The sequence below is a fragment of the Rissa tridactyla genome, chromosome Z, assembly GCF_028500815.1.
Source record: "Rissa tridactyla isolate bRisTri1 chromosome Z, bRisTri1.patW.cur.20221130, whole genome shotgun sequence".
NCBI classification, from domain to species: Eukaryota; Metazoa; Chordata; class Aves; order Charadriiformes; family Laridae; genus Rissa; species Rissa tridactyla.
In genome coordinates, this window is record NC_071497.1 from 41522648 (window position 1) to 41549586 (window position 26939).

Sequence of the window (26939 nt, forward strand, 5' to 3'; positions counted from 1 at the left end):
ACACTGATATGAATCAGACAATAACATGGCTTGCTTAAAGAGCTTTCATTCTATGGTTGGTTTTAAATGCTCATAAATAAAGACTAGGTTACCTAGCCCCGCAAGCCCTTCTGTTTCATTCAGTGAATACTATAGTGGCTGTTTGACTACACAGCAGTGTTGGCAGGAGCAGTGCTTGAGTGCACCTTTCCCAGTACTCAACGCTTGGATGGTTCTTGACCATTCACAGAGCTGCCTGCAGTCCCTTAATTAGAAACAGATGTCCTAAATGAAAAGGATGATTAGAGCAATGTTAATGGTTCAACTGCTGATTGCAAATTTCTGGCTGTATTTTGAAGTTCAGTAGCATTTTTTTTTGTATGCATAAAGAAAGCAAATTTCTAAAGTGTTGGTACACAAGTGATCACATAGTGTGATAAAATGCTATGTTATTTTGACTTGAAAGATGTCAGTTCCTTATGGTAACAATTGTCCTGAACGGTACTTATGTAAAAGACTTGTAAAGGATTTTAAGAGTTTTTCCGTGTGTATTTGTGTGTGTGTTTGTATGTAGGTGTGTATGTGTTTGTATGTAGATGTGTATGCACGCCCATCTGCACTTGCATATGATTGTTGGAATATACTGTACTTGTGGATGATTTTTTTCAGATCTGATGAATTTTCTATGATTTTTTAAAAAGTTGCCTTTTTTTTTTTTTCAATACTATTTGCCTGACCTGCAGGAAAGGAGCCCCTGGGTAAATGAATGTAAGATTCTAATAGACTTTTCTCCATTTGTATATACAAGAATGAACAAAAACTATCCCAGAAAATACTCCTGCTAAATAACAGTTAATATCATTGCTTGAAATATATTCTAGTATTTTTCATCTTTTTAGTAGTACTTCTTGCTGGTTGCTTTATTGGCATTAACTTAGAATCATGGAATCATTTAGGTTGGAAAAGACCTTTAAGATCATCAACTCTAACCTTTAACCTAATACTGCAAAGTGCAGCACTAAACCATATCTCTAAGTCACATACCTGCGCATCTTTTAACCTTAAACTTTTTAATCTTAAGAAAACAACTTTATTTCTGAAAGTTTCTGTCATCTTAGAAAGCACGGCAGAAACATAACATAAAATCAGCATCTGGACAAATGGGTTTCAGCTGTTGTATATTTTGATTTCTGGAGGTTATGTCTTTTCCCATTTCCCCTCTTTCCTCCAGTACATACCTCATGAATTTAGAAATAGGTGTTTTGCCATTCATCAGATCAGCACTTCCATTCTCTTCCTTTCTGAGATTTCAGTTCTGCTCACTGCCTTAGAAAGTCCTTCTGTCTTTCAGCACTTCTGCCTACTACTTCTCTAATCACTTTTACTTTCTCTCTGTCTTTTACTAGCTTTCTTTAGTCCTTTGTTCACCCACATCATTCCAATTAAATTGTTCATCTTTAAGGCTTTAGTGGCCTCCTTCTGGTCAGAAACAGTATTATGTAGTTATATATATATATATATATATATATAGTTATACGTATAGTTATATATATGAATCTGTATTACAGTTTCAGTTTGTGTCAAGAGTGTATTTTTGAAGTGAATCTTTCATTAAACCCTGCTCATTGCATTTTGGCTCACTTCATGGAGCAGCCTAGGAGCAATCCCAGTAAGTAATGGGTATTCAGTCCACAGGACTAGCTGTGAAGTTTAAGGGCTGCTGGAAGTGTATAGTGCAGATGTCAGATCTTCAGTGCTGGCTCTCAGTCTATAGATACATTTCTGCTGATGCATCAGCTTCCTAATGCAGATGGGGCCTCTGCTGCCTTGGCGTCTGTTGCTTCCCTGGGTTTTGCTGCTCCTTCCCTGATCCTTTCAGTCTTAACCTGTTTCCATATCCAGAATTTGGTTCACCCACAGCCTGAACCCAGGCTCACCCACGTTCAGCCTCTATCCAGCCTTGCTTGCATCCAAGATTTTCAGCTGGGTACTCTCTTATGGTTTTAAGCTGTGACAGAAACTGATCCTGTGTCCCTTTTGACTGTCACAGCTTTCTGTGTTGTGTTACTGCCAGGATACTTTCCTTGTGAAGTAAGTATCTGTTTATGGTCTTTCCCATTCTGTGTAGAGACTGAATGCCATTCTTCCCTTTTGAAGCACACCATGCCATTGCACCTGTCCAGATTACCCTCATACTAACCTAATTTTTTTTGTAAGCCACTTTTCATTGAGAACCATCTGACCGTTTCATCAACTGCTGTCTCCGCAACTGTTCACGTGTTGTATCTCATATGTTTAGTAGTGTCACAGCTGAAGTGCAGCGGGATCTCTCTTTATTTCAGAAAATTCTGAGAAATCCAACTCAGAGAGCTTCCTTCTTCAGTGAATGTACTGTATATTGCTTCAGTTGTACAGAAAGTACTGTGTATTTTGAAAAATGCCATCTTCTTGCAGTGTATTATTTGTATATACTAAACAATGGTAGACGTTGGATTTTTGTGTCAATATCAGGTTGGCTTTTTTTAAATGTCCTTGTATATAGCAAGTGTTCATATGCAAATCCGTACACATGTGCATGTATGTTAAAAAAGGTGTTTCTAGCAACTTCACTAGTAATGTAATTTCAGAAGTTGGATCCGTGCTTAAGAGCTAACATGTTTCAGTATACTGTAACATTATTTAGACTTATTTTAATACAACACTTAAAGTTATGGAAAAAAACTTGCCTCTTGCAGCTGTTGCACTTGCAAACAAATGCTTTTGCATTGAAGCCTGTTTTCTTTAAGAAGCTGGTAAAAGCTCAGCTGAGATACGGGAGAAATCCTTGGTCTTTCTGAGCTACCTGTGCTTAGAGTATTAGCTAGTATTAGCTGCATTTCTATTTGCCTGTTGTACAGGCAGTACTCTGTATAATATGCAGCCTTACAGCACTGAATCCCAAGTTTTTTCCAGGTGACTCATGTCTGGCTAGAAACTGTGTTTCTGTTGCTTAATTACCTTCTGTTTGCTAATGCCATTTCCTGTCTCTGGTTTCTAAGTTTTTCTGGGGCAGGGCTCTTTTTCTGATAAGCAAGCAGTGCTAGATTTATGTGGTTGCTAGCAATATATATGTTCACATACACACACACCCCCATGCAGTTTTCATTACTTGACCAAACTACTTAAGACAGATGTTTTTTTCCTTGGTTTTGCTAATTGCACAGGAAGAATGCTCAGAAAATCCTTCATGCATAATCAAATCAGAGGAAAAATGAAAGGGGTCACCTGTTGCCACGTATGTTTTATCTGTCTGTTTAGGATATGTTTCAAGCTGGGTTTGTTTTGTGGTTTTGTGGGGTTTTTTTAGCAACATCTGTTCCACCACCTATTCTCACCTCACAAGAGTGAGAGTGGAGAGAGGATGTTGAGGGTATGCTAAGCCATTTGTTCAAACTGGATTTGCAGCATCATCAAAGAAATTTGAAAGGCGATGCCAACTTTTAAAAGAAAAAAAAGTCAAAAGCAACAGAAATAAAAAATGCCACACTTAGATTTTTGGGGGGATTTTTAATTAGAATTCTTACATTCAAAAAACCTCTAAGAAAAAAGGTCATTAATATAAGAGAGGTAAATAATTTTACTGAATGTTAATGAAAAAAATAACTTTCTGTAGTGTGTTAAAGCTTAGTTAATGCATTTTTTTTTTTTTTTAAAATTAACCTGAAATTACTGAATATTGACCTGTTAATGACAGCTTGTTATTAACATTTGTTGTCCCCTGGCTCTGATGAGGATGCTGTTTGATGCTATTGGAAGACATGACTTGCATAAAAGATGAGTTTTATGGTATTCTTTGAGGACAGTTTAGTGTTAGAGGCTATGCGAGAGGGATCAGGCGTGTCATGATGGAAGACCATATGGTATTTGTCGTGAGTTTGTCCTTTGTGAATTCTGAGTGTGTTTGACAGTAGAAAGTTTGGTACATAGTGCTTCAAGTATGTTAGTTCATTCTGTTCGTAGGATTTTGCTTCGGAAGCTACAGACTTATTTTTTTTCTTTTATGGCATCTGGATTCAGTTACTGGATACTGCCTCACCAGTGCAAAGGAGAAAGTACAGGCTTTGGAATAATGCTAATGTACTGTTGTAAGAAAATCAAAACATACACAAATTACTGTTTTAATCTTGTCTGCTGAGTGTACACACTGTTTTGTAGAGCAGATGATTCATAGCTTTGCTTATATCTCTGTGGCTTTTTGTGTTTTGATTTACATCTTAAAAGCTTAATTAAAAAAAATAAAAATCTACAGAGTGGTCCAGTGGAGTTGCTGTAGAAACATGGAAGAATCCAGAGGGACAGAAGACTTTTTCACTGTGGCCTACGGCTGAACAACTTCTGCACAAATCTATAAATTTTGTTTAAAAGTATATATCCCTCTAGGTTGACCAGTATTTTGTATTTTTCTGTAAGTTTTATTGTTGCACACTTGCATACATTTTTCTTGATGCCACTCTTTCCCAAACTTTTGAGCTCTGTAATAATTCATTACATCTTCTGTAGTAAACAATGACTTGAAGTTATTAATACCAATCTTAAAATAATCTTTTTCTTTTCTGTCCTTTTCCACAAAAATAGATAATATACCTGAGAGAATCTCCAGAAGACGTGTACAGGCTTATATTGGCTGGAAGCATTTCGTATCTTCCTTTCAGGTAAATAACAGGTTGTTAGAACTTCCTGTACCTTGATGTTTTGAATAAGAATTTATAATTGATGCTGCATTTAGCAGTATCGATTTGGGGGTGGGGGTGGGGATGGTGTTGACGTTCTAACACATGAGGCATTCACTGTCTGAGCTTTAAGTGCAGACAGCTGAACAGGGATGTTAGCAGCTGGTACTGAAGTGTACTGACAGGTGAAGGAGCCACGCTGCTTTGTATGAGCTTTTGTTGAGCTTTTTGATCTACATTGCTTCTCACTTGGCAGCCTGGTTTTGTGCCAGTAGTTGATAGTTAAATGTATCAAAATACCTGTCATTCATCACAAGTGGCTTGTAATGCTTCTAGCAGTCCATTTTTCCCACTTGTTGAACGTATGCAGTAACCTGCAAATACTGTTCTGTGCATAAAGAATGCTAGCTAAGCTCCTATGATTTAGTGTAACTTTAAAGTGTGTCTTTTTACCAATGAGGAAACGTGTAAAACCATTGGTTCATGGTTGCTGGACCCTGAGGGAACCTAATCCTAGCTGTTTCAGACCACAGACTTCTCTTTGTAGTATATGCTGTGCTGCTTAATGTAGCATATAAAGTCGATCCGATGTGCAGAGGAGCAACTTCTTCATTTCTTCCAAACAAAAGTTGGACTAAACTAACATTCCGCGGGCTGCCACAATATGCAGAAAAGAATGTCCAAAAAACTGCTTAGGAGGCAAGTTTACTGTCCAAATATATTGTTATTGTTATGGGGTGATTTATTTAAATCCGTGCTTGTTTGTGTTTTCTAGCTGTCTTGACAAGAGACGGGCTTTTGATGATTTGAATTTATATTACTTTCCCCCTGCCACCACCAAAATATAATGGTGTAGTAGCATCTGTCTTTATTTGCGTATTTCCATTATCCCAATTCTCACTTTTAAATTCCATTTTTATATTCCCAGAAGAACAAAAGTCCTCCTTAGGAAGACTGTAAGGTTTGTTTCTAAATATCATAAAGGTGCATGTGGGTGATGGAGATAGTAGCTTTTCACTCAGGTAATGTACCCTGCCCAAATTCCCAGACCATCCCTTCAACAGCGCTGCTGAAAGAAATGCAAAGATGTGTTATATATAAGACTTATAGAGAGATGACTTCTGCAGACATGCCCAGCCTCTTGAATAAAGAATGTAGTCTGCTGAAGTGTCTGCAAACTTTAGCATTTTCTTGAGTTTACTAGTGCAACTAAACCTAGTGCAAATAGAGGAATTCAGATTGCATTAATCGACTGAGGTGTTGGACTGGGCTCTGTTCCTTTAAAATATTCTTAATCTCTGCAAAAAACAGTACCTTCCCATAGAATAATAAAAAGTCAATCAAGTCATTTCTACTTAGGGTCATTATCAACACTGAAACTTTTGTTAGCAGGATGCAAAGAGTTTATTTTTTTGCTTACAGAATCACAGTGAAGTTGGAAGGGACCTCTGGAGGTTATCCGGTCCCTGCTCAAGCAGGGACACCTAGAGCCAGTTGCCCAGGACCACATCCAGATGGCTTTTGAATGTCTCCAGGGGTGGAGACTCCACAGCCTCTCACAGCAACCTGTGCCAATGCCTAGTCACACTCAGAGTGAAAAAGTAGTTTCTGATGTTCAGAGGGAACCTCCAGTGTTTCAGTTTGTGCCCATTGTCTCTGGTCCTGTCACTGGGCACCACTGAAATGGCCTTACTCTGTCTTCTTTGCACCTTCCCTTCGGGTATTTGTATATATTAATCAGGTCCCTCTGCAAGCCTTCTCCTCTCCAGGCTGAACAGTCTCGGCTCCCTCAGCCTCTCCTTCTATATGAGATTCCTGTAATCATCTTTGTGGCCCTTTGCTGGACTCTCTGCTATGTCCATACCTCTCTTGCACTGAGGAGCCCAAAACTGGGCACAGTACTCCAGATGTGGCCTCACTAGTGCTGAGGAGAGGGGAAAGATTACTGCCCTCAACCTGCTGGCAATACTTTGTCTAATGTTGCGGGTGACATTTGCATTCCTCTAGTCTTCAGGAATTTCTCCCACTTGCCATGATTGATCAGAGATTATTGAGAGTGGCCTTGCGATGACATCAGCCAGCTCCCTCAGCACTCATGTGTGCACCCCGTCAGGGCCATGGACCTGGGTATGTCCAGTTGCAGTTATTCCTTGACCTGATCTCCTTCCACCGGGGAAGTGGATCCATCTTCCTTACTCCAGCCTTTCCAGCTGGTTTCTGGGGCCTGGGCTTCCTGAAGGCTGGTCTTGCTAGTAAAGACTAAGGCAAAGGCAGCATTCAGTACCTCAGCCTTTTCCGTGTCCTGTGTAACCAGGTCCCATGTCTCATTGAGCAATGGGTCCACATCTTCCTTAGTCTTCCTTTTGTTGCCAATGTACTTATAGAAGTCCTTCATGTTTTCTTTGACATCCCTGGCAAGATTCAATTCCATTTGGGCTTTAACTTTACTAACTTTGTTCCTGGATGCTCAGACAGTGTTTCCATATTCCTCTCAGGTTACCTGTCCTTGCTTCCACCCTCTGTATGCTTCCGTTTTGTGTCTGAGTTTGGCTAGGGGTTCCTTGTTCATCCACGCAGGCCTCTTGGCATTTTTGACTGCTTCATATTCATTAGGATGAATTGCTCTTAAGCTTGAAGGGCATGATCTTTGAATATTAACCAGCATTCTTGAGCCTCTCTTCTCCCCGGGGCCTTATCCCATGAGACTCTTCCAAACAGATCTTTGAAGAGGCCCGAGTCTGCTCTCCTGAAGTCCAGGGTTGCCAGCTTGGTTTTCACCCTCCTCCCTGCCCTCAGGATCCTGAACTCCACCATCTCACAGTCACTGCAGCCAAGGCAGTGAGCACCTCCTTGTTGGTGAGTGTGAGCAGAGCACTGTTCCTCATTGGCATCTCTGTCACTCGGGGGAGAAGGTTGTCACCAGTTCACTGCAGGAGCCTTCTGGATTGCTTATGTCTTGCTGTGTTGTTCCTGCAACAGATATCGGAGTGGTTGAAGTTCCTTATGAGGACCAGGGCCTGCGAATGTGAGGCTGCTCCTATCTGGTTGTAGAGGGCCTGATCCACTTGTTTTTCCTGGTCAGGTGGTCTCACAGACACCCACTATAGTGTCACCTTTACCTGTCTTCTCTTTTATCTGAATGGGATTCTGTTATTTCCTTCTCCTGCTGATTTTTTTCCCCACTTTTCACACTGATTCATTAGGGAGGAAAAGGATACAAACAAATTGTAGAAGCAGCCATCCAGACTCTTCAGAAATTCTTCCTCCTCTCAGTTGAAATTTGAACATGATATTTTACTTTTTTGACATTAATGATTCTCTGCTGATGAGGGCGGCATGATGTCAAAAGAAAGTGTTCTGCCAAGATACAATATTCTTTGATGTAAATTCAGTTTAATTTTTTTTTTACCTAACTATAATATTCTTGTGGAATGCTTATTGTACAGTGCTTATGGAATCTAATAATGGTCACGTACTAAGCACGTGCCATTCTTGGATTAAGAGAATTTAAAAAATTCTAGTTGAAAGAAGGTGTTTTAACAAAAACTCTCCTCATGTTTAAAAATAAACTATTTTATGTATCTTAAGGAAAGTTTTTTAATAGATCTACAGAAATGTGTATCTTGACGGTTTTATTAAGAAGATCCTGTTCACATATACATAGAAGGCATGTGCGCAGCATCTTTTTTTCTCTAAACAGAGTTTGAAGAAAAAACTTGTAGTGTATTACAATTTGACTTTTTTGAAAATGTACTTCAGAAGAAAATGTTCTAAGAGTGTATGTTAGAACATGATACTAATTGAGGCATTAGATTTTCCTACAAGGAGTTTGTGTTGTCTGTTCTTTGTTGACACGAACAGTGAAACATGTCGGTTTCAATGTTCATGTCAGAAATTGAATGTGTCAGCTTTATCAAAACTATAATGAGTAATCTTACTCTTGGATCATCTGTTAACATAACTTATTTTATGTTTTGTTATTGTTGTAAGATGCAGGGTGCAGGAAATGAAATAATCATTTGATATAATTATTTCACTGTAATAGTCATCAAGAATGGTATTGAAGCAATTTTTTTAAAGGTGTTTTAGAGAAATATCTTCAATTGTTTTCACTTGGATTAAAATGGGATAATTTTACTGTTTTGGTCATCATATGTTATAGGGATGCTTCCTTTGGTACTTGCAGTTTTCATCTGACATTGCTGGACTGTTTTCATGCAATAAACAAGGTCAGTAAAAGAGTATTTCTCATATTGCAGAAGTTCTGTTAAATATTGCCCAGCAGAAAAAGAAGGCTTAGTAAACTAGGATCCAATTAGAGCTGTGCAGCAGGGGATTTTCTGATTGTTGCCTAGTTTATTATGTATTATGCATTGTAACAAAGTTTCTAGATACGGTATCTGTAGAAGTTGACCAATACCCTACGTAATCAACTAGTGAAGATTTTAAAGAGGGAATTTTGAGTTTTATTTATGTAATCTCTCAGGACAGTTATTCACACATCTAATCCATAAGAGTTATGTGATAAATTTATTATATGTCCCGTAGCGTTGCATTTTAGGCTGAATATAGCCTTTGAAAGTAGTTTTGAATTGATTAGTTGTACTTTTAAAGCATTTGCGGCACGTGCTAATGACTTCAAGCTTTGCTTTAATAATATAAATAGAACAAATGTTAGGAGGCAGATGCTTTTTTTTTTTTTTTTCAACTACAAATTATCATAATCTAGTGTTTTATAGCAATACAATGGTGAAGTACCATGGCATTGAAAGACAGGGTAATTTATATGAATTGTTTTTAGTCTGTATGAGTAGTGAAATGGGGAATTCTGCAGTTCTCCACCCTACTACTGTCTGTTGTATTATGGGTATCTCTGACAAATATTGGTGGTTTTACTGAGTAAGACAGTTACTTGCGGATTTGTGATTTTCAGCTTTTTTGGATGCTTTGTCATTGGCTGCTTGTATGCCAAGAATGAATTGCTATTCTTATTAGTACCGATGAACAGAAAGTAGAACTACAGATTATTATGCAGTGAAAGAGGAGATTAGAATGTAGTATTTTAAATATCTGGAAATACAGGATTATCTGTGTTTGTGCTTCCTGACTCAGCAAGTGGGTAAACTGTCAGTTACCCAAATGTTTACAGTTTCTATACAGTATTAAATATAATGGTTGTGGGTAATTACAGGACATCAGGGACCACACTAATGTCTACTTATGACTTTGCGTCTGCAAACAATTTAAAATCAATGAAGATAGTAGCATCATAATGAAAGCACATAGCATTCATGCACAAAAATATTTGCAGTCCTTGAAAGCAGACTTTAGAATGTGCCTGTAATTTCAGTATATAATTTTTGTGAGTTATTTTTCTCTTTTTTATTTTGTACTCCTAGCAGTAATAAAAAGACTGAATGCTTCTGTAGTCTGGAATTTTCTAGTGATTTGATGAAAAGAGAAAAGAGCGGATTTGCTTGTCTAACTTCACTTATATTACAATTTACAATTATATTTTAAACCAAGACTAAATTGATCTGTATCTTTTTCAAATATATGAAGAAATCTCTGAAAGAACAGGAGATATTAAGGGGCTTTCAGTAACATGAAGAGTGATAAACTGTCCTCGTTGAAAAGATGTTGTCTTTGTTAAAAACTGTATTCTGAATTTTAGGCTTTGCAATATGGTTTCCTGGATTTCAATACATTTGATGTAAATGAATATGAGCATTATGAAGTAAGTGTTCAGTATCAATCTTCTGATTTGTTTGCTGTTACTAATGCTAAGATAATTGTTTGTAATATGTGCTATTTTTTTGTAGTATTAGGTTCCATTTCTGTTTTGTCTCTTTAAACTTTGATTGTAAAGGTGTGTGATCAGAGAGAAAATATTAAAATCTAGATTTAAGCATAGTCAGCCTCAAACATGGGGGGAAAGCAGAAACCAAAATGGAAAGAAATACTTTTTTCCATTATTATTAAAGCCCTGGAAGATGATTGTGGAGTGGCAATTTGGCCACTGTTAGCGGTCATGCATATTCTTTAGCAGTCTTGATGAGAAACTCGAGGGCGTACAAGTCCAAGTCTAACTGAATTCTGGAGAGCAATTGAAGTGTGTATCTGTGAATACATGGCAAAGGTGTAATAACATTCTTTGAGGTAAAGAAGGAAACAGGGCTGTGAAAATCCAAGCCTATAAAATTCACTTTGGGGCTTGAGAAACGAATGTGGCAATGAAGGACTGCAACTCCTGACTATATGCAGTCTCAGAAATGAAAAGCTGCCAGTTATCTGTAAAGAGAAAATTAAGTGCTTTTAGAATCTAAAAAACCGTGATTTAAATTGTGAACAGAGATAAGGCTAAGGTCGTAATTTTGAAACCTATAAAAAACTAAAAATTGGAAGCTGCCTTTCATCTGAAGGGTATCAGTTGTGTTGTTCTAAAACTAATTTAGAAACAAAGAGGAGAACACGGTCAAGAAAAGTGAGGTTGAGAGCATCTGGCATCTTCCCGATGCAAAAGAGAGCAGGCGACTAACATAACTTCCTTTGGCAAAAATTGTACATCACTTCTATCTAGCATGTGTTTTGAAACAATAAGGAAAAGCCTGAAAATACAGGGATAATGATAAACCAAGCATTTTCTCTTGACAGAGAGCAGAAAATGGAGATTTTAACTGGATAATACCAAACAAATTCATTGCCTTCAGTGGACCTCATTCAAGAAGTAAAATTGAAAATGGTATGCTTAAAAGAGGAGGTGGGGGACACAAGCCCACTGCTTTCTTAGTTGATTGTTATCAGTAAGAACAAGCTTTAAAAATTGTTCCTCGAACAGTGTGTTTTTTTCCTTGGCTCTTTTTCTTTTATAAGAACCCTGGCAGTAAAATTTTAATGCTTGGTTTAATTGTATCTTACCTAGGTGATTATGTTAAAATTCCATTTTCGGTTAGTCTGTTTCTTTATGTTGAACATGAGTTCTATTTTGAAGTTTTTTGTATCTCTTGTTTTTGAGTCATTGTTTATTTCTGCAGTTTGAGCCTTACTCTCCTCCTTTGTTTTTCCCTTCTTTTTTTCAAATAGGCTATCCCCACCATGCTCCAGAGGCTTATTTCCCGTACTTCAGGAAACATAAGGTCACCACTATAATACGCCTCAACAAAAAACTGTATGATGCCAAACGATTTACAGATGCTGGATTTGAGCATTTTGACCTCTTCTTCGCTGATGGAAGCACACCTAGCGATACTATAGTTAAAACATTTCTAAATATTTGTGAAAATGCTGAAGGTGTTATAGCTGTTCATTGCAAAGGTATAGTGTAAAAACAATTCATATTACAAGTGATGCTTATAGTTAGAGTTCCTGAGGTATTTTGCATTATAATTCCATTATATCTAGCTATCAATATGTCTGCCAAACTGCAGCTTTTCCATACAAATTCTTTCTAAGCTTCTGTTTTGCACTTCATCTTTTACATTTTTAAGCTCCAGAAAAATCTTCCCAGCTGTTTCCAAGAATGGGGAAAGTGAGCTTGCCAATATTAACAGCTTTTTCTGCTAGAAAGCATTAATTTCAAAGGATGTTTTTGAGCTGGAACTTGAAGTCCTGGCAAGGTTTATAGATTTTTCTGAAAATGCACGGTTAATTATACTAAGTCATAAACTTCTGAAAATACCAATGCAGCTTTTTGAGGAGATTCCTCATAAAGTATGAGTGTTCTTCCAGAACCACAGAAATCTTTATCCATCAGAAATCCTTTATACTAGCTACATGGGGCATGCTCTGAATATCTATTCCTCCAGAATTAATCTGCCAAGGAAAAGATTTACTAGAGCATGCCCAATGCAGCTAGTATAAAAATACAGTTTTCTGTGGTTCTGGAGGAACTATGTTTCCCTTCCCACACCATCTTTAATAGTGGACCAGACGTTTGTTCACGACACTTTGCCTCACTAGGATACCTGATAATGCTGTGGTTGAAGGAGAATGGCGGTTTCTTAACCCATTTGCATGGGACCTGCAAAGACTGCATTTTTGCTCCTGGATCTGCCATCCATTTGCTTCATGTTTAACAGGGTTACACTGTGAAGTAGAAGAATTGGTAAAAACATCATCTTGACTGTTGTGAAGGAAGTACATACTCTTACACTCCACTGAGCTGATAAATCTGCTTAATTGATTACGCTTGAATATTGAGTATCAGGGTTACAAGGCTTTGTTTTCATTCAAATTAAGATTTTTTTTGATATTTTATCATCCTAATGGTGTCTAGACTATCTCATGTTCCTCAATCTGCTCGTACTCTTGAGAAAAGAGTAGAATGCTGTAGCTTGTTCTTAAAGCTGGTCAAGGCATGGAAAGTGCTGGGTGATTGTCTTGGTTATTGGGCTGTACTGAAGATTTTACACTGGTGTTGATTAGTCTCTTGTGAAATGGGAGAAGGTGATGTGTGGTTTGGCATTTACAGCAAGCGATTGAGGAGAGGAGCCACTTAGCTGGAGCTGTCCTCCTTTCCTTCTCATGTTTCCCAAGGTAAATAGAACTGTCTTGAGGGCCTTTGCAAAGAACTTTCCTCATTCTGGAGTACATTTTGCCTGTGTCGGGTAATACCCAGACTTGCTTTTTGCAAAATTTGTCTTTTCCTTGGGAACTGAAGTAAGAGATCAGTTAGACAAGGGGTTGGAAGAGCAACTGGTTTCTATGCAATGTATGATCAATTTGCAAGAGGTGCTTTGAGAGTTTTTGAAAAAAGACAGCTGTTTTATCCCATGCATAAAAACATTCTTATTCCTATATATGTATTCATAGGTAGATAGACTTACAGATATTTGTAAAGTTGATGGATTTGGAAGGTTACCTCTCTCAAAAAACATGTGAATCATGTGTTAGCAACCTTGTATATGGGAAAAAAAAATTCAAAAGATGAGTTGCACTTACCAAGTTTGATTAGGATCAGGCTTGTTTAGTAAATTAGGCAAGTAACTATTTGTCCAAGTAACAATGTCTGTAGCTACAGCAGATTCCAGATGAAGATGGGTATATAAAAGAAGCCATTCTTTCATCTTACACAGCTGGTCTTGGACGAACTGGTACACTTATTGCCTGTTACATTATGAAGCATTATCGCATGACAGCTGCAGAAACTATTGCCTGGATTAGAATAAATAGACCTGGTTCAGTGATTGGACCACAACAACACTTCCTGATGGAGTAAGTAGATTGACTATAAATGATTTCAAAAATACATCTAGATGTCTTCTTTTATTGTACGCTTCATAATCTTTGGTGTTGATTTGTTGTGTTTTGGGCTTTTTTTCCATGTTATGATAGCAAACAGGCAGAACTTTGGACAGAAGGAGACATTTTCCGTGCAAAGTTGAAAGGAAACCGTAAAATTGCTGTAACAAGAATTCTCTCAGGAGTAGATGATATTTCAATTAATGACACAAGAAACAGGAGAATGAGCCGAAAGGACATTGAACTGGTAACCATCTGAACCTCGTGCTCTTGTAAAAGTTGTAACTGCTGTTGAGAATCTGTCAGGTTCTGAACAAACCTGTGGGTACAGTAAAACCATTAATCAGATTCTTTTCTGTTTCCCCTTTTTGTATCAAGAGATGGGGGGGCGGGATTTATGGACAGCAAGTATGAAAAATGAAGTGCAGTACACAGGTGAAGTAGGAGCATCCTTATCATACTTTAATAATTAGGTAGATATTAGAACAAAAAAAGTACTTACAATTTGCAATCAAAACCACTGTGATTTTGTTTTGGATTATCTATTAGAGGGCAGAGATGAAAGGTTTTTTGCTCTTTTTAGTTTCTAAGTAACCGCAACTTCTATAATGCCTTTTGATGCTGCCTTTTAAAAAAACTGTACTGCTGTTTTAAGAAGGCAAGTGAAGGAGGGAAATGATGTACTTGAGTGAAAACTGTGCTGTACCTAAGCAAAGACTTGATAATATGTTTCCACTGTTTTAAAGGTAGACAGAATTCTGATGCATGTATCAATGGTTGACAGGTTTAATAGCAGCAAACAGGAAACTGGAAAGAACAGAATTGTATTTATGCAAGTGAATTTTTTCTTTGATTTTATGCTGACAAACTTTTCTGGTGCGATAATTCTAATTTTAAGATTTAAGATAAGGTTAATTCTTAAGTGTGTAAGTGTCTATATTTTAATTGTGGTTTATCCCTTCCCTGCCTCCACTTATCCAGTACAGTGATGAAGATGAAACAAACTGTGTAACACAAGGGGATAAGCTTCGTGCTCTGAAAAGTAGAAGGCAGACAAAATCTCCAACTGCATCACCGCTAACGTAAGTCAGTTCCTGAATGTACAAATGCAAGAAATACTTTTGTCCTCTTCTTTAAGCATACTTCCCTTTGCCCCCAAAGGTCTGTTGCCAAGGCTGCTTTTACTCATTTAAAACAAGCATGAGATTTATCATTTCTCTGAAGGCTTGGAGAGCGCAAAGGAGGCTGGACAACTTGGTTTAGAAATTGAGTAATGCAGTTCTTTGTTTTCTGCATTGTTTCTGATCCCAGTAGTCTGTGCTTTACAAGCTCCCATAGTATTTTGGAGTGCTTTGCTTCTAGTTTAATCACAGATGTTCCCTTGTGTTTCCTGTCGTAGTATAAAAATGGAAGAGCCTGACTCCGTTTTGTGGTGTTTGATTGGCTGAAATAAAGTAAGCGTTTTTTGAAGTAAAGTCAGCTACCTAGGAAGAGTTGAAAGAATGTTTAGCTTCCTTTCATTTCCTCTTCCTTGAAGAGGAACTTTCCCTAAATCCTGTGGGCTTTTGGACAACAACTGGTAGATCCGGAAGGCAGGGAGTAGCACTATTTCAGTAAATAAACTCAAAAGGAGTGCACTTCTGTCAGGGAACCTGGTATGCTAGTCTCTTTATTTTAGACAAGTACTGAAACACCGCCTGTAGAAGAAAGTTTGTAGTCACCATTGCATCTGTTGTAGCTTGTAGCAACTGTAAGTAGAAAAACTGTCTGTCTGTCCTTAACTAAACAACAAGAGAATGCAAGACTTGCAAGACATACCTGCATCTCATTTGATTGCAAGGAAAGAAATGGTGACCCCTGGCTGTCAGATTTTTGCCAGTAATGCAGAACCAGAGTCACAGACCAAATGCAACTTGGCTTTTGTTGTGCTGTCTTTCTGTAGGGGATGCTCTGCTAGCTGCTGGCCTTTTTTTTTAATTTTTTTAATTTTTTTTTTTTAAGACCAAACAGTGTCATCAGACTTCTTGAAAAAGTGAGAGGTACATACTAAGAATGTGCTGAAGGTAAAGCAGTATGTCTTTCAAAACCGTCACACATTGCTGTATATGAATTCTGCCTTTGTTTTAAAAGATTCTCCTTTATTTATGCTCATTGTTTACACGGGCAATCGTAGAAGAAACAACAGGTTCAGAACAAAGCCGGTACCCAATTGACATTAAAAAAACCCCAAAGCACATCACCTCAGTTACCTCAAATAGGACAGTAAAAAACGGCTACCTTGCACATCAGTTTCTAAGACACATGGAGCCTTAGTTTCTGCTTCATACTATTTTTTCATAAAAGGTACTTTAAGTCACGTAATAAAGGTTGTGAAAGATCTTGTTTATTGTATGTTCCGTAGATTGAATGTAGACTGTATGATAATCTGTTCAGAGCCATTGTCTTACTTAATATGCAGAAAGCTTATCAACTATTAAAGTATTATTCCATTCATGAAGCATTCTGCAACATGACTGCTCTAATTAAAACTAGTTAGCTTTTACTTCTGTAGCATTAAAATAATTGATCTAGAGCTTATAGTTGGTTTTTATAGTGTGCATTGTGGCACAGGGAGTTGGAATTTCCCTCCTCCTGTTCCCCTAAGTTATTTGTATGGTTTGCAGCTTGTATTGAAATAGGTTGGTGAAAAATGAATGTATAACTTCTTAAATTCTTTGTGTTGCTATTGTTAAATCAAAATATCACTAGGAATATTTAGCTGCCTTACCGGAAGCAGAAGTCTTCCATACTAGGAGAGGTGTCAGTCTTTTTCCCTTTTAGTTCAGACTGTTAAAAACAATTAATCTTGCAGTGAAATTGATTAACTTTAAGCAAACAGAAAGAAGTTTCTAATATATAGGTTTATTTCACAGAAAAGAAAAAAAAAAAGGCAAAATAAGAGCACCAGAAGCTGGGACAATTACAGTCTTTGAGAGCTAGATGCATTGCTTATGTTTAAGTCGCAAGGCATTTGTGTATAACATTTGTTAATGTTTGTTAAGTTGGTTGTATAAACTCTGTATGTTTGATGAATGGATACTTTGTGTACAATTTTCTAATTAGCAATGTTCTGCACCTTTGGCAAAGGATTATGAATTAGCTTTTGCTACTTTGAACACAGAATATACCCCATCATCTCCGTGTGTACGTAAGTTGTTTGTTCCTACAAACTGATCTGATCTACCGTTTTAGTGTTAAAATACGTGATTGTCAAGTAGGGTGTATGAATACAGGCTGATCAAACTGCAGAAGAGATGGCAGCAAGTGGTCAGAGGTGTACTGTTCCAGCATACGCTTATTTTTGAAAAAGTGGTATAGACTTTCTTTGGAATAGATGACTGTAGTGAGGATTTCAGAAAATTTGTTTTGATTCCAGCAACATGTGGATACTACATTTGGCAATTTATCGTTGCATGGATTGTTACAGTCATAGAAAGTAAGAAAATGCTTGGCAAAGGTTATAGAGCAATATGCTTTTGAAGAACTTGAAAGAAGCTAAAATGCACCGATAGCTTTTGCTTTTGAATTTTTGTTCATCTTTTCCTCCCCCTCCAACCCCTTTTTTAGATGGCTCCTAGCTATGCTGGTGTCTACACTGTGTAGCATTGTCATCTGGTGGATTGTATGTGGCTCCCTTCTGCCCAGCCTGCTATTCTGTCTAGATGGTTTAAGAACATAGTAACCATCAGGACCCCCTGAGAGAGAGCCACTGTGTAAGTGTCCCATTCCATTTCTCTACAATACCTCACGCTTTCTGTCTCGTATGTCTCATAAATGCATGTTTTCATATCATGTTTCTTACTGGCTTTGTTGCAAGAGTAAACTTCACTGCTCTGGCTTTGTTGTATTTTTTGTATATATTGTTTGGAATAATTCAGTAATTTTTACGGCTGGCTTGCAATACAAAAAGGTGCAAAGCTTTTATAATTAGGATAATTCATAATTTTGAAGCCTTTCTTCTCTGCATGCTCCTGCAAATAAGCAAAACTATATAAGCAAAACTATATTTGTAAAAAAGAAAAAGTGCTGCTGTAAAATATGATCCTATCCTTTGCATATTGCAAATTAAGATGTTAGCTCCAGTTTTACTTTGAAATTCATGAATTTGCAAAGGAGATTAGTTTCCCAAAGGATGGTTTTACTCACGTGAAATGCCAGGAATTAGAATTTGCTAGAAATGTCAGTTTCTTTTACTAAGACATTATAGTATAATATGCCATTAAGAAACAGTTAAATGGGACTTCTTTTTTTCTTTTTAACATAACAGAGGATGAGGCAGGTTGCAGTATTAGGTCAAGGCTCACTTGTTTACCCAGCCAGTCTGGCTTCATCTTCTTTCATTCTCAATTATTTTTTTATAGAGCTTTATGAGATGACTTAAATCCCTTCTTTCTGTTACTTGGATTCAGGAGCTGAGTAAAGCATTAAAAACATGTTAGTTCCTTGAGTACAGTTTTCACTCTTTCTCCACTCGGCTTTTGTCAGAGTGGCTGCAGTGATTGCTGTGCCTTGCTTCCACTTAAAGAGTGCAATGTTTGCATCAAATGACAGCTTCCATCTTTTGGCCAAACAAAAGTTCAGCAGCACGCAGAACTGCCAGGAAACCCGAAGAGGAACTTTTTGCTTGCGACCGTTTCTCCCTGGAGCTGCTCCACCACACCCCCCCTCAAAGCTAAATGGTTACTTTGGGTGAATGCTTGAAACTCTGGTGTTCTCAGAGAAAAAATAGGTCAGAAAAAGTGTTTTTCACCAGAGTACTAAGTAAGAAAAGGCATTCTCTCCTGGCAGAACATTAAGGCTAGGAGTTTCTGTCTTTGTTACCTTGGGTCTTGCAACTTTTTGTCCACACTTTTAAAAAGTGTGAGACTCTTTCTGCTAAAGTAAATGACCTAATAACTGAAGAATGAGAACTGGGGGACTTGTGAACAATTTAGTTATCCTGTTAGCCTTAGCTGGGGTCATCTTAATCTATTCTCTTGGAAAAAAACACAACAAACTGAAGATCACTTTTGCTGTTGGTTTTTTATTTTTTTTTCATTGGTACCTAACTTTGTCTAAGAACAAACTTTAAATGAGAGGCTTATTTTCAAAGTTTTACACTGAACGTAGCAGTATTTCTTGTCTCAGCATTTTCCAGAAGTCAAACCTCAGATTTCTAAATGCAGTCTAAAAACCTAAACTTAAACACACCGGTTAAAAAAATGAAACAATCTGTCCTTTGTTTTCCTGTACTGTAAGATCAGTTTCACTCAACTATCATCCTTTCTTTCTCTTAACGGTTTCTGTGTTCTGTCTAAAAACTCCCTTCCTAGAGGGAAAGAGAAAAGGTGGTTCGATGTGGGTAAATGTGTCACGATGCAAGCAATTAGGTTACTGGTGCTGCTGCCTCGTATCCAGGACTGACAGTCATGCAGTGTTGGTTTACGTCTGGGAAAAGAAAACACTTAAGCTTCTCTTAAAAGTTAGACTGGCATTCTCTCCATTATGCAGCTAGTGTCCCTTGTGTTTTATGAGATCAAATAATCAATCAGGATCGTGAACTACTGTGGGCTAGCCTGGCAGCCCTGTTGGCTGGAGCCCTGTAGACTGAAGAGTATCAGTCGCTTGTTGCCTGTCAATGACTTGGAACAGCGGTAGAGATCTCTGGCCTATTTTCCTAAAAATCGTGAGGTGATGAAGGAGAATGCAATATTGCAGTTGACAGACCTCATAAAATGGGTAGCCTTGGCAAGAATAAAATGCCCACCACAGGTCAGAGAAGACATGCTGCTGTCTAACCTCTCTTCCCCTCGTCCCTTCTTTGGATAATACAATCATTTTTCTTTTAAAAGAGCTTGTTATGTGGATTGCTTTTTCTCCAAGATGTATTACCTTGCTGGCACTTCAGGTTTTTGGATTTTGGCTTGGGTTGTGAGACTTGGGCTTTTGTGTCCTGATGCTGCATCTGTCCCTGCACCCAGCTCTGGGTTAAATGGTGAGAAGAAGTTGTGAACTATTTAAAAGACGGTGCTATTGACCCAAACACAGTTCCATTTAAGCAGATTTTGATTTGTTTAAAGGCAAATGTATTAGCTTGAATAAGAAAGTAGTATACAAACTAGTGTGGTGTTTGGGGAGTATATTAGGTTCAGAACTACCAAGTGATGCGTCCATTACAGATTAACTGGGGATGAAAAATTCTTACGATATATGGATTACCTATGTTACTAGCCTGGCTATTACAGCATCCCGTAGCCTGTGTTCAGGAAAAGTTAGGCTTTTTTTTTTTTTTTAAATAAATTACCATATTTCATTGAGTTAGAAAACCTTTGTGTACATTAGATGTGCTTTCTGCTGGTGTTCTGGAAGTTGGTGGTTGTCACGTACAGCATGCCATGCCATTTTACATGAACAGTTACAAAGCAGTAAGCTAGGTGTCCTGAGGATCTTATCCTTCTCCAATATAGTTTGGGAATTTTTTTTGGTGCCGAGATTTTGGGAGGATTTCCTCTACTGTGGCCTCATCACATGTCCATTATAAAACCTATCTATTACACCAGCTATCTAATGAGGCTGCTAGTCTAATTGTGTAAAATCAAAATTCTGTGCATTAAAGATAGTTTCTTCTCTTACCTTAAATGTGCAAGCAGTAGCATTCTAGTAAAAGCTCTGCTAGCACTGTTATTGCTCCTAAGCTGGCAGTTATTGGGCCCCAAGGCAACTCCGGGTGTGGAGTTATAATACCATGTCGGACAATGGTGTAAGTGGGACCTCGTCTGTTTTCCTTGAGGTGCTATCAACCTTGGAAGTCTAGCAATTTAGTCTGATTTAAACATGTTTGTCTGATCATTCAGGAAGTGTTTTGTTCACCGGGATTTCAATTAATCTTTACTCTTGCATAGCCATATCTACTAGTAGATATCTAGTATGTACTGTATACACTATATCTAGTAGACATACCTACTGAAGAGCAGATGATGTTAATTGTTCTACCATGCTCACAGCTGGCTCTGAGCTGATCCCATAAGCCAGCTCCTTCTCTCGCTACCCTTTGGTAGATACAGCAGTCTTAAGAGGATGGTGTGGTTGATTTGGTTTTAAGGTGCAATTACGTATGTTGGCTATTTTTTGTGAGTCACGTTCCCATTTAAAACCTCCTTTAGTTCTTTGTTTTGAACACATAAAATGAAATTCTGTGGGAAGTAAGGACTTATCTATGATATGTTATAAAGATGAATATTTAAGTGTTTGTGCAAGATGATGTCTTAACACTTCATGGCGTTTCAGTTCATTCTTGATAAGTATATGGGTCTAAGCCATGTATGTTGACCTGTTTTCTGAACTTTTGGTGTCTGGAAAGAATGGGCACCTTTCAGAGAAAGAATATAACCATTAGATGACATTCCAATAACTTTCTTTCTTTTATACGTACGTTACATACATTTCATACAGAGAGACACTGTGTATATATATTTAGGGAGAAAACGTGATTTTTCCACGTTTCTGTCTGCACTAATGAGCACTAATAAACGAACATGTACCATGATTTGGTCATGCTCATATTTCAGTGACTAAATGTTGTAAGGTTAAGCCAGCTTTGTACCTTTCTGTTCAGTCCTGGAGGTTGCTAGTGGCACAGGTAAAAGGAAAAATGCGAGTCTTTTTTCACCACTGGTGTTATTTTTACAGCTTAGTTGGAAGTGCAGTAGCCCACATTTGTTCAGTGTAGGACAACTGTGGCACTGAAAAGAGAATTTTAAGTTTTAATGTTAGAACTTACTAGAAGTGGTTTACAACCACAGTAGAAATTATGAAGTGAATTTACAGCTTTTGAACCTTTTCACTTTGGGTGTGAAAGAAAACAGGTTTCTCTTAGAAAAATTTGTGTTGTCTACAGAAGCATGATACATTGTTGAAGGTATCTGGTTTTTGTTTTCAGCCTCTTAAGTAACGGATCCCTTTGAATGTGTTGTGTTTACAGTACAATTTGCTTTGCGCTAGTGCTTGTCGTTACATTCTTGTGTCTTATCTCGGAGGAAGAGAAGACTGTTTGGACTTTTGCAAATCAAGTGACAAGATTTTGCAAGTCTGAAATATTTAGCGAGATTTGTTCAATTAGAAATTTAAAATACTTGAACTTTGTGGTTCTGTAGTCATCTGTTTGCTAAACAATCTAGAAGTATGTGGTAAATAAGGGTGCTGATCAGTTTTACTGCTGTACAGAATTTGTTTTAGATGAAATTGTGTTATCTCCAATGCATATCCTAATTCTGGTATCAAACCCATATGAAATAGTGAAAGCATAGGGGTTTCTTTCCATTTCTGTTTTTGGTGAATATGTTACATGAGTATGAAAATACATGTATTTTCTTCCATGCATTTCTGTCCACTTCTGCTCCAAAAGTTATGTTTTATGTTCATATCTAGGATTCCTTGAAAACAGTTTCTTCAGAGTATTAATCAACCAGACTGCACTTTATACAGCTTAATGAAGGTTTTGATTTCCAACCTAATGTAATCTGCTGACACAGGTGGACTCAGTGAAGCCACTGAAAATTAGAATCTAATAACAGCAGGGGGAAAAAACAGTAATTTACTCTTAGCTCTGAATATCTAAAATGATACATAGTTTTATAGTTGGAAACTCGGACAGATGCAATGACTAGGGAACGGATGTGTAAAATGATGCACTAAATAGATACCTGTGGACTCCATCGACCACTTGTCACTTTTTATTTCCATAGTATCATAATTTCAGTACAAGTATTTAGGAATACAGAAGATGTGGTCTCCCAACAAACCAGTTGGCTGGTGGCTAAAAATAGTTGTTTGCTTTTAACGATCTGGAGTTCTTTTGTTATTGATGTAAGCAACACTAGGATTTATCTGCCTGTTTAGGAAATAGTCAATATATTGCTCTAGAGTCTTCCAGAGAAGTGCTTGAGTGCAACCAGCATGTAAAGCTGAGTTTTGAGTGCGGTGTAGTAATTCCCTGTAAGCACAAAATGCCTGCATATGCAATGATTTTCCTACTGTATTTGAAGGGTATATCTCATGGTTACTTGCAGGAGATTTAGACTTTGATCCTCACAAATTACAGAATTACAGAACAGTAGGGGTTGGAAGGGACCTCTGGAGATCATCTAGTCCAGCCCCCCTGCCAGAGCAGGGTCACCCAGAGCAGGTTGCACAGGAACGCGTCCAGGCGGGTTTTGAATGTCTCCAGAGACAGAGACTCCACCACCTCTCTGGGCAGCCTGTTCCAGGGCTCTGCCACCCTCAAACTAAAGAAGTTCCTCCTCATGTTTAGGTGGAACTTCCTATGCTCAAGTTTGTGACCATTACCTCTTGTCCATTGAATTACTCTTATCCATTCAATTGTAATTGAATTACTTTCTGTGTCAGCCTGGAAAATAATGTATGTTTTTATTGCATAATTCAGATTTTCTCTCTTTTTTTTTTGTTTTGTTGCAGTAATTTAAAATACAGTTTCTTAGCCTTTTGTCTTCCAAAAACCTAGCAGAAAATTCAAAACCATTAATTTAATCCATTCTTTGAAAGCAAAAAAAAAAAGGCAAAAACCAAACAACAAAATAAACTACTGTGCTCCTATTGAAACAACTTGCATTTCAGAATGATTCGTGAAAAGCCAGCCGATACTTGTCAACTCTGCTGCAACTGTAATATCCTCTTCTCAGTGTTTACCTAGAAACTTTCAGGTTATATAATCTCTCTCTTTTCCTACTCTTTTCAGAGTAATTCTGCAGTCCAGTGTTCAGAAAAATAAAACCCCTGAACCTAGCATTTCTGACTGTACAGACATTACTAAAAGAACTACCAGGTCTGCTGCAAGAAAAAACAGTTTAAAAAGGTGAGAGTTACCCTCTTTACAGATGAAGTAACTGTTCTCTAGGCAAATACTTTGAGCTGGCATATCCGTTGCTGACAGGAGCTTTTGCCACCGTTCAACTCCTCCTCCAGGCAGTGGGAAATGAGAAACAATTTTATGGTTTATGTCATGTACTGAGAATATCTGGAACCTTAAATCTTGTCATTTGTTCATGTTGCTTAGTTTCTCAACTTTGAGAATTTTATATTGTAATTCCTAACATAAGTTCGAATTACTGAAGGTGAGGGATTTTGGTAACAAAAAAACCCACCCTTCTTTACCAAACCTCTCCTTGGAGTAAGAGGTGGAATAGATTTTTCACAGTGTCAAGTCAATTATTAGTCAGTACATGAAGTCAAAACTAAGAGGAATTTGATGGCTAACAAAAACGCAGAAGTAGTGGAGAGGTGAAATGTATAAAATGCGTGTGTATACTCATATATGGTATGAGATTTTGTGCTGAGAGTATGACTGATAATCTGAACTGAACCTGTTTGGTAAAGCTTAGTGAAATTTTAAATTTGGAGGGATTTATGCAAGACTGCAATTGCCTTTTGGCCCAGAAGCACATGGGCACACTACAGTCATGTTTCTTTCCATGTGCATGTGTCCATGCCCCTCTACGGCAGCTCTCCAGGTCATTATCAAAGATGAGCCTGGGAGTGTAGCTTAATACAATTTCCAAGCAATTCCCAGTGGTTACAATGACCAGAATTTGTCCTGTGCCTATAGCAAAAACGTTTTGAATGGGTCTGTCAGGTGCTGAAGAGACTTTTGTTGGGAAGAGTAAAAGGTGGCAAATAACATAAAAAGTAGTGACATGGCTTGATTTATAAATATTGCTGAAAATTCCAAGTTGTTGTGCAGCACTTTACCCACAGTTTTTCTTTCCCCTTCCTCATCCTGTTACCTTGAAGGTCACAGAAGTTACCAAAAATTCACTCGTATCAGGCAACAGTTTAATAGTAGACTGCAGTAAATTCTAGTCAGAGAATTTTTAGCAGTGGCTATATGAATTGCATTTTGATTCATATAATAGTATGTTAAAAAATGCATATTTTACTAAAAATCTGAAGGATTTCTTGGTGTTTTGCTCTTTGGTTAGGTTTTTCCCTCCATTTTGCATCATTTTCACTGTATCAGTTTTGGTCCAAACAGATTGATGGGATTCTGCCTGCTGTTCTTATTCTCCACGCTTCTCCCAGTTTTAAGCTCCTGGCAGCTCTTGGTGGCTGTGTATGTGCACATGTGTAATTGAACAGAGATTTTCAGTTCCTGGAAAACACACCTCCAAGCTGACCTTTGTGTTGTGCGAGATGAGAATACCTATCCTTAGGGAGGAATCAACATCCCTAACATACGGTTCATAGAAGATTTCAGTTATTTTTAAAGAAATCCTTTAGGTGTATCACCAGATTTATGACTTTGAGGAGCAAGGATCAGATTGATCTCAAACTTCATAAAGTACTTAATATTTTCATGGATTTTCTAAAACTTCTACCCTAAATATTTCATTCCATATACTGTTTCTTTTCAAATAACTTATGAGGTCAAAGAATTTCAGTCACTTTATACTTCGATCCAATAAATAGGTATGTCGCAGTTCTGGAGTTCTTAAATACTTTGTCATCTGAGAGGACTAATTGGGTGCTTGTCCCTCTAGAGGGTATTTTGGTGTGACTGTACAATTTCATGGACTTAGAATGCAGTACTTTGTTGTTAATCTTGTAGGTGTCCTTTTATTTTTCCTGTAGCATTTAGCAAAATCTCACTTTTTTTTTTTTTGAAGCATACCTTTTTTTTTCATCTCTTTAAATGTATTTTAGTTTCTTGGAAGTCTGTGCAGTTTGCATTACCTCATAGTGCTCAAATTAATTCACCTATTCCAGATGAAGTGGATTGCAAAGTACAGGAGAATAATTATCATTACAAAATTAGGATCATGCCCTAACCAACACCTATCTTTGTCAAGACCTTGTTGCCTTCTTTGAACTTCCAGTGTTACTGTGTACCCTTATTCTTTCATTTTCTTGTCTTACATGTTCCAGCAGAAACATCTCACAGTGTTTTTACATTCGTCTCATTTGTTGATGCTTTAGGTCATTTTAGTCAATTCCTACTGTAGACGAATCACATTTGCGACCATCCTAACGCAGTATAATCCACAGAGCTGGGTAATTCATTTGCCATTTCATCCTTCAGACTGTTGGAGGACACTATCATAGAATGCCCCCAGAATGATTTTTCAGCCAAAACAGCCATTTACAGTTAGAACACTCTGTTCTGGCTTTGCAAAGAGAATTAGGGAATTTCAATCCTATTCATAGCATTCATTGAATTCCCTTTGCAGAACGTCTCTAGATGTCCACTGCCACCTACAAAAGACCAGTACTGCTGGATGTAACACATTATATCTTGTGATTGAAATAACACTTTTGTTGAACTGCAAGAATTTGTATTACCAGAGTGTTATCCACAGTCTTTTTCTGTGGATGCCTTTGTTTCTCCAGTTAAGATGTCCTTGTAAATTTGGCAATTACTGAGAAGTTCATCTTTGTATTTTAACAAAGTGAATACACATATGCATACGTATTGAATCATAGTAAGACCCAAATGAAACAGTCTGTTCCATGTTACCACACATCACAGAATTAGGATTATGTATATAGTAAGTAGTTGATTAGAAGTGAAATCCTGAGTGGTGGAAGAATTTTGGTAGGTAGAGGTGCTTAAGGGAATGCAGGTCAAGTTTATACAAAATAATAATTGGGAGTATGCGGGGAAATGTATGAAAACTGTATTGTATAGACTCCTTTACTACTTCTAACCAGAGAGGTATATCACAAAAACTAACAAAGAGAAATATGCTTCAAAAATCTCATATGCTTTTGCTTTGCTGGGAATTGTAAAGCAGCCTTACACAGCCTCGTGTTCAAATACTGAGAAGTACCTGCAGCATTTCAGAGCTTGTCTATATGTAATCTAAACCTAGCTTTAAAAAAATTAATGTTTCTTTACTATTCTTTCTACTTTTCCTACAGTCTGATACCTCAGAGGGAGAGAAAGAAAAGGAATGCTTTACAGCAAATGCGCTTAATGAAATT

General features: G+C 37.6%; 1 protein-coding gene across 9 annotated transcripts in view; it reads left to right on the top strand.

The window, feature by feature from the left end:
* The window catches only part of CDC14B (cell division cycle 14B), a 48526-nt gene that overhangs the window by 16259 nt on the left and 5328 nt on the right, over window positions 1–26939 (top strand). For 2 of the 9 annotated variants that reach the window (XM_054187074.1, XM_054187076.1), the window contains exons 5-13: window positions 4594–4670; window positions 8851–8917; window positions 10363–10425; window positions 11343–11430; window positions 11772–12002; window positions 13763–13901; window positions 14022–14175; window positions 14910–15010; window positions 17535–17680. In XM_054187074.1, the coding sequence (XP_054043049.1) occupies window positions 4594–4670; window positions 8851–8917; window positions 10363–10425; window positions 11343–11430; window positions 11772–12002; window positions 13763–13901; window positions 14022–14175; window positions 14910–15010; window positions 17535–17646 (1032 nt within the window). In that variant the 3' untranslated portion in view covers window positions 17647–17680. Of the gene's footprint in view, window positions 1–4593; window positions 4671–8850; window positions 8918–10362; window positions 10426–11342; window positions 11431–11771; window positions 12003–13762; window positions 13902–14021; window positions 14176–14909; window positions 15011–15929; window positions 15992–17534; window positions 17681–23700; window positions 23818–26939 lie in introns of those variants that run through there. The other 7 variants (XM_054187071.1, XM_054187072.1, XM_054187078.1 and 4 more) reach the window with 5 other exon arrangements.